The sequence below is a fragment of the Camellia sinensis genome, chromosome 8 (assembly GCF_055761805.1).
Source record: "Camellia sinensis isolate YWXY chromosome 8, ASM5576180v1, whole genome shotgun sequence".
Lineage (NCBI taxonomy): Eukaryota > Viridiplantae > Streptophyta > Magnoliopsida > Ericales > Theaceae > Camellia > Camellia sinensis.
In genome coordinates, this window is record NC_138968.1 from 97344336 (window position 1) to 97352821 (window position 8486).

General features: G+C 35.5%; 1 protein-coding gene across 1 annotated transcript; it reads left to right on the plus strand.

The window, feature by feature from the left end:
* The first annotated feature begins 630 nt into the window (after positions 1-630).
* LOC145797901 (uncharacterized) lies at positions 631-3400 on the plus strand. The gene is made up of 3 exons (XM_082885339.1): positions 631-703; positions 2215-2976; positions 3081-3400. Exons 1-3 carry the CDS (start codon positions 631-633, stop codon positions 3398-3400), a joined length of 1155 nt encoding a protein of 384 aa, XP_082741465.1.
* Positions 3401-8486: the final 5086 nt, after the last annotated feature.

Below are 8486 nucleotides of genomic sequence, written 5' to 3' on the forward strand. Positions count from 1 at the left end.
CATTTGGACTGGAACTTGGTCCCAGTTGGGAACTCCCTATTACCACCCACTTGCAGAAAATCGTCGTTGTGTTTGTCAGAATCAAGCAATCTGGTGACGATGTGACAATCGGTCGAACGTACATGAAGGTAATAGGTACTGTGATCCTTATTGTGAGAAAGAGTATAACAACCCAAGATGTCCCATATATCCACATTCAGGCCTAATCGTCTATTCAAAGCACATACACCATAGATAACCCGGAACAGATTCACAGAAACCTGCATAGGGATAAGTTGGACCTGATGTAGGAAATGGCGGACTAACGGCTCCAGAGGAAACCGAACACCTCCCTCAACGATAGTAGCAATAGGAAAAGCCACAGTGTGTTTTGTGCCCATACGTTTGGTGTCGACCTTTGCCAACGAGAGGGTAACATCGTTAGGAATACCATAATCCTGACGGAACAAGGCCATGGCCTCAGGGGTGTCCACCAAGGCACGGAACTTACCTATTGTCTAGACCTAACAAAAGAAGAACGAGACTCGGCTAAGAAAGGAATAAGGGAATATCACCAATCGCCATAAATAGTGGCACAAGGGCTAATAGAGGCGATATCAACGGAAAAACAATTGGAAAAAGGAGTTTTAGATGAACTTACAGAGATTCAATGAAGAAACAAGCAAAGGAATAGGGTCTTTGGAACTGGGACAAGAACGGCAGAGTTTGTGACTCTTAGTAATGGCAACAAGCATCTGAGCAAAGCACCGCAAGAACCAAGGAAGAAGGATGAAAGGGTTTTGGGATTTTGAAAACTTAGAAACAGACGAAGGGGTTTGAAGCGACGGCCCTAGGGTATTTATTACCCCCGAACAACGCAATGGTATGAAATCACGTCATTCTGTATGGAATCAGCGCACTTTCTCCGCACACCAATGCCACATCGCTACATGTCCCAACGAAAAGATGCATGCAGAAGCGTATGAGAAAGGATTGAACCACCACCAAAGCTGAGCTGTAGTAGATTAGAAGCGACGCAATGGTTGAGGTATAGATTAGTAGCTCCCCCCAAAGGTAACCTTAGCACGAGCTAGGGGGCAAATGAAGGGACTAAATATGAAATGGGTCGGATCCAAGCCTTGGGCCAGCCTAATCCACTTAAACCCAAATCCAAGTGGGTCAAATGAACATGTGGGCAAGCCAATTAAGCCCAACTCCATGATCAATTGTCTACCTAAGTCCTCAAGCACTTGGGCCCAACTTGCAGTGGAAAGGTCAGTCTAGCCACGATACTGGGCTGGGCTGAGCTGCAGGGCTTATTATATGGACCGAACTGATGGGCCGAACCCATCGCCAGAACTAAAGCGGGCTGAACGCATACAAATGATATCTGAATGGGCCAACCTATCTCTGCAAACGGTCTTGTAAAAGGCCGAGCTGAAGCACAATGGTACCGAGCTGAGGGAACCTCTCAGAGAAACATGGAAGCTATGAATGCATGCACATGGAGGATGCCACCTTAGCTGGTCCCCTATCCCTAGAATCACAGGAGCAGTTAACAAAGAGAATGTGATCTGTTATAAGCATGGTTGCAATGAGTATATACATTCATTATCAACCACCAGGTAGTCCCCTATCTTGAGCAATGCTAGAGGAGACTTGGTAGCACCAAAGCTTCATGAAACCATCTTGGACAACAAGTAAAGTGTTCTATATAAACTCCACTTTCACATTGAAGGTAACCAAGTTAAGCTAAACTATACTCACTTAAACATAACTCTCTACACATAGAGAGTACTTTCCATCTTCTCCGATCACTCATTCCCACGCCGGAGGGGTCTTCCGGCCAACCCCAGCCGGGCAGCCTTGATAGTGTTCTGTGTTGCAGGTCCTCAATTCCTGGACAGTCCATTCAGTTGTGGAGCTTTGATTCACTTTCATCTAGTGCGGTATTTGGTACGCACAGGGTGGGTTTGGGTCGTGACAAGAATCCTACCTCTTTTTAGGCACAAATGTTTAAAGGGTTGTATTTCCCTAGAACAAATTTTTTGCTAACAAATCGGAGGACAAGAGCTTCTTGGTCTTGGTCAAGTTTACTAAAAGGGCGAGACCTTATTCAGAAAGGGCTGAGATGGCAAATTCAAAATGGTAAAGTTGCTCTGTTTTGGGCAGATCGATAAATACCTTCAGTAAAAGATTTCAAAGTAGTTGTTGCTAAATTTGTTGATTGTCAAGTTACCCATGTCTCAAACATTATTGGCCCCATTCATAAACAATGGAAGGTAGAGTCTGTTAAGCATCTCCTCTCTAAAGAGGACCTTCTTGCCATACTGACCATCCCAATATCGTTGGAGGAGAGAGAAGATAGACTAGTGTGGCATCCTAATTCTTCGGGTTCTTACACAGTGAAATCTGGTTACAATCTAGCCAGATCCTCACTTGAATCTTTGAGCTCATGTCTTCCATCTACTTCATATATATATCCTTCCGAGTTTTGGAAAAATCTGTGGACGCTTGAAATATCTCCTAAAGTACAACATTTTTGGTGGAGAGTTTGCAAGAATCTGTTGGCAACAAAAGGAAATCTAGCTAAAAGGAAGTGTTCTGCCTCTAACTTGTGTCCTACTTGTTTAATAGAGGTTGAAACAGTGGAGCACATGTTGTTCGATTGCTCTTGGACAAAGGCTGTGTGGTTTGGTTGCAGCTTGAGCCTTCAAATTTACCAAGGATCTGTCACAAATGTAGCACAGTGGTGTGCTAGATGGTTAACTTCAGGGGCAAGTGCTAGGTTTGGGAAAAAAGCTTTAAGCAAAATAGCACTTGCTGGATGGTTCATTTGGAAAGCGAGGAATGATTTGGTTTTTAACCATGTACCAGTTGACCCTCCAGACAGTATTCATAAAACATCTTTTGCTCAGAATGAATATAATTCCCGACTCTTTGATGATTCTATTTTGATATCTGCTGGCCTATCCAACACAGATGGGGAAGTCTCAGGTTGGAACCAACTTTGGTGGGAGATTTCAAAGCCAATTGTGACGCATCACTTTCCAAGATTTCCGCTAGAGCCTGATATGCAGCTATTTTGCGAGATTCTGCAGGTTGCCTCATTGATGGCATCACTTGTTCTTCTTTCTCTACATCAGTATCTCAAGCAGAAGCATATGCAGTGCGGGTGGCTTGTCGGCTAGCCCAAGCACACAACCTGGATGTAGTACAAACTGAAAGTGATAACCAAATGATCATCAAACTCTATGTTTCAGAAAAAGTTCCACCTTGGGACAGTTTGGCTATTTTAGCAGATGTCCGTTGGATGGCACAAAATAGGAGATGGGACTTTGTCTGGACAAGGAGAGCAAACAACAAAGTAGCTCACTGGGTAGCTACTTCTCATGCTCAGCAAATTCTTCCTACAAGCTAGGTTGGTAATCCTCCTCATGCTTTAGCTGTTTAACTGTCTATGGATGTATCTGAGGCTTTTGACTGATTTTAATATATCATGAGTTCAAAAAAAAAAAACAAATTGTAGATGTCAACCTTATTTTTAGTCCTGCCACTAATTTCTAGTTCATTTTTTTTTTTTTTTTTTAATTCCTCAAGTGAGATTTGCAATCCAAACTTGTTTGTTTATAATAAATTCAAGTAAGACTAAGCCCAAATTACCCACAAATTCCATCTTTAAAAAAAAAAAAAAAAACTAGATTGGTTATATAATTTGTTAAAATTAAACTCTAAAATTATTATTAAGATCAAAACAAAATTATTTTTATGATGAAAGAGAGATGAGAATCGAGGTGCCAATGCACTATTCCGATAATCTTTGCCATTTATGAGAGAGAAAATAAAATGTTAGAATTTTGTATTGCATTACTTGGGTTGGGTATATAATATTTAGTGATATGATCTAACGATGTAGATAATTTTAAAGTATCACGTGACTGCATCACAATAATACTTAATAATCACTAGTTAATTGGGGAGTCACTAATATAGTAAAAAAGTAAAAAAAAACTATTATTAATAAGTCAATTATTTTCTCTATATTTTCATACATCTATTTGTAAAAAGTTAAAAAGGCAATTAAAAATAATTATTTTCCCAATAAATGAGATGTAGAAAAAACAAATATAAAATTATGATCCAAGACTCAAGCCGTAGTTCAAAAAAATAAAATAAAAAATAAAAAATCAAGCAATGTTTGGTTTGTTTTTCAAAAAAGAAAAAATAATAATAAATTAAATTTTAAAAAAAATGAAAAATAATTTGATAAAACAAATATCAATTTTTTTTTTGAAAAATTATTTCTACCGTTGCAAAATATAAAATTATATAAAAATAATAAATATTTTTATTTTTTATTTCTTTTACTAAATTATTTATACTTTTAAAAAAAAAATCTGAAAATTAAACGAAACATGCCTTAATTTTGTTTATTTATTTTTAACTAGAGCACAAACATAGTTGCACTTACATGATTTTGCAATTAGTTTTTCTAATTCACACTGAATTACAATTTATGTAAAGATTTCATTTGTCCCTTAAACTATCACACTCATGAACTTTAGAGTTAAACAATAATTTTAAAGATTAATTTACTTTGACCTAACTTATTAACAACCTTATAATTGTTTTAATGAAATACCATATGAACCTAGCCCAGTCCAAACATTAAATGGGCTTAAAAATTTATCCTAGCCCTATTTTGGGGGCCCAATACCCAGGCCCCAGCCCTATGATGAATAAATTTAGAATCAAATTGAACTGGAGGAGGGATACATCAGAGACCAGATAGGATTCAGAATGAGTATTTTGGGCCGTAGAGAGATGGTTCGAAATCACAGAAATCACATCAGCCCCCAAACAACCAACCTTATTAAAACAAAAATAAATAAATAAAATTGTTTCATATAAACAAATATTTATGAAGAAAATTATTAGTGAGATGCCAGAGATGATGTTACTGAAGGTGGTTGCCAGCGGAGCAGCCAGAGGATCGTTTGAGTTCACCATCATTGGAGATTTCTGGTGAGAGTGACTGGATTTGATGGATAGAGGAAAAAGGAAATAAAAAAATGTTTTGAAAACAATGGCTTGTTTAGTTTGTATTTGAGAAACATGTTTTGAGATAAAAAGTACGAAAATTTATTTGGTTTGGTTTTTTTTCAAAAGATGTTTTGAAAATTTATTTTGAGAGAGAGTTTTGGAAAAAGTGATTGATTTGATGTGTATGAAAGAGAGATTTGTTTGGAAAAAACTTATAAACCAAACAAGTTTTGAAAAAAAATTTTAAAAAAATTTGTTTGGTTTGATTACTTTTGAAAACTTATTTGTAGAGAATTTTTCTCAAAATTTTTTGAGAAACACAAACCAAACAAGGCCTTTTTTTTTTTTAATTGCAAAAGTAACAGAAGTTTTGAACGTATCTTTCCTCTTTTCAAGACAAAAATGAATGAACTAGTAGGTATATAACAAGCACAACATTATATATTAATAAGCTGACAAATAAAATTATGAGAGTGCAAAGTATGTTATATACAAAAATAAAATAAAAAGAGGCTAAGATATAAATATGAATGAACCAGTAGTATATAACAAGCTGTAGAATCACATACCTCCCTATACGAGTGTGAATGTGTTATAAACTTTATTCATATCACTTGAATTTGTACATATAAACCAAAAACACATAGCCAAACACTACAGGAAATTACACTTTTATAGATCAAATTTGGCGACTAAAAAAAATTTAGTCACCAAAAGTTGTGGAATTTGTGACCAAACATTATATTAGTTGGCAAAAGTACAAGATTTAGGTACTAATTTTTTTTAGTCGGGGTATATTGGTTATTGGCGACTAAAAAAAAATGTAGTCGTTAAGAATGTCACAATTGGTGACGAAAACAATTTTTAGTCACTAAATATGCCACAATTGGCAACAAACAAAAATTTTAGTCATTGTATAGTTACTTTTGGCTACTAAAATTATTTAGTGGCTGAATGAAAAACAAAAATTTACTTTTAATCTTTGACGACCGAAGGTTTGGTAGCCAAAAATTTATTTTCAGCGACCAACTAATATTTTAGTCGTTGTATAATTAGTTTTGACTACTAAAATTATTTAGTCGTCAAATGAAAAAAAAATTAATTTTTATCTTTGGTGACCAACAGTTTGGCCGCCAAAAATGTATTTTTAGCGACTTAAAAATATTTTAGTAGCTGTATAGTTAGTTTTGGCTTCTAAAATTATTTAGTCATCGAATGAAAAACAAAAAATTTATTTTTATCTTTGGCGAGCAAAATTTTGGTCGCCAAAACGTCAACTAAAAAAATTTTAGTCACTGTATAGTTAGTGTTTGGCTACTAAAATTATTTAGTCGCCAAATGAAAAACAAAAAAATTATTTTTATCTTTGGCGAGCAAAATTTTGGTCGCCAAAACGTCAACTAAAAAAATTTTAGTCGCTGTATAGTTAGTTTTTGGCTACTAAAATTATTTAGTCGCCAAATGAAAAACAAAAAATTAATTTTTATCTTCGGTGACCAAACATTTATTTTTAGTGACAAACAATTTTTAGTCGCCAAAGAACTAAAATATTTGGGGGACACATTTCAAATTTTAAATGTATTTATAAAATTAATTAGCGACTAAAATGTTTAGTTGCGAATTGGAGGGATTTACATAATTTGTTTCCAAACCAAACCCTAAACAAACCAGTGCCTCTCTATCTCATCAGCGTCTCTCTCTCTTTCCCTCTCTGTCTCCGTCTCCGCTGCTCCTCTCCCCTCCCCTCCCTCTCTCACTGTTGCTCCACCAGCCACAGAAAAGCTCTCCTCAGCCGAATAACTACCATAATTTTACTAAATATCTTTACTCGCCAAAAATACATAGTTTAGCTACTAAAAAAAAATCTAGTCGCCAAAGATAGCCACTTTAGCTACGAAAGAAAAATGGGTTGACAATCATCAGCTACCATCTATAGTTTAGTCAGTATTTCTCTTACTTTTGCCAACTAATTGAGTTTTGGTCGTTCAAAACACGATTTTGGACGACTAACTTTTTTTTGGTCCCCAAATATACAATCTTTAGCTACTAAGAATAATTTAGTCAGTATTTTTATTTCACTTTTGGTGACTAATTGAATTTTAGTTGCTGAAACTAGGATTTTGGGCGTCTAAAATTAAATTTAGTCCCTAAAATTATTAATTTATAACTACTAAAAGTAATTTAGTTGGCATTTCTCTTACTTTTAGCTACTAAATTTTAGACGGCAATTGTAATTTAATTTTTGGAGGTAAGATTTTGAAAATTGGAGGGATTCCTAAATGAATTAGTGACTAAATTTTGAGGTGGTCGGGAATGGAAGCATAATCCATTCATTAAATAAACCCGCGATTCTGTTTTATCTTCTCTCTCACGCCTTACTCTTCTGTGTCTTCTCTCTCACGCCTCACGCCTCTACCCTCCTCTCTGTTACCGTAGCACCACATCGGTTAGACGAGCACGCCGCAAGGGTTACACAAGCACCACCGTCGCTTTGTCTCAGGTATTTATGTCCTCTATTTCGCCCCCATCTCTCTCTCTCTCTCTCTCTCTCTCTCTCTCTCTGTGTGTGTCGCTGTCTCCATATCTATGTCTTCTTCCATTCGCATACACCTTCACACCCAATCCCAAATCGACCCAGCCCCAAATCGATTTAATGCCATACAAAAATTATCCCTTCTCATAAAGATTTATGTGTGTATGATATACATTTTGAAATTGTGCTCTCTAATGTTTGTGTTTTGAAGTTACATTTGTATGGCAGTCCACTTCATTTCTCTGTCTGTTACATTTGAGGGGGGTTCTGAAGTTTATTTTGTTTAGGCAGTGTTCTCTTGTCATAAAAAAGTGTTTTTTTGCGTAATTATGGTTTGGAAAGTTAGTATCATAAATAAATAGATAGGTTTTGATGCTTTGGTTAACTAGTTATACATAAATTAAAGGATAGTTTCATAAGTTTATAAGTTTATGGGATTTTTCTTAATGTTCTTGTTCTGCTTTGTTAGATTTCTATGGCTAAATCATCATTTCTCTATTATTATTTTAACTTATTATGTATTGGTTTACTCTTTTGTTTATTAAATTGATTTTTATGGCATGTTAATTTCCAATTATATTTGGTTATTATGAGTCTCTTGTTTTGGCTTTCAGATTTCTGGTTACTTGTTTTGATGTGATTTTATAGGGTGTTAATATTTTATGGGTCCCTTCCTTTCCCTTCCCTTCCCTTCTATTTTTTTTAATTTTTTTTTATCAATTTTCTCAACTAATATCGAACTCTATAGAGGGAAGTTTTATGTTTAAGGTGAAAGAAGATGTTTTTCTAGAAAATTTTGATATTATGTTATGCTCTGCTGATTTTGTTTATGTGCTAATTTGACTTGTTTAGTTTTTGGCCTCATTGTGAGGACCATAGGATGGAACCGCCCATCTTTAGATGAAAAAGACTCATTATGAAATCTGGTGGC

Bases quoted from the DNA above. Each gene is read 5' to 3' on its own strand.
- LOC145797901 (XM_082885339.1), top strand. From the start codon at position 631: ATGAACTTACAGAGATTCAATGAAGAAACAAGCAAAGGAATAGGGTCT. The intron at 704-2,214 runs GTTTGTGACTCT...TTGATTGTCAAG, and splicing joins ACTGGGACAAGAACGGCAGA to TTACCCATGTCTCAAACATT. The intron at 2,977-3,080 runs GTTGGAACCAAC...GAGATTCTGCAG, and splicing joins CACAGATGGGGAAGTCTCAG to GTTGCCTCATTGATGGCATC.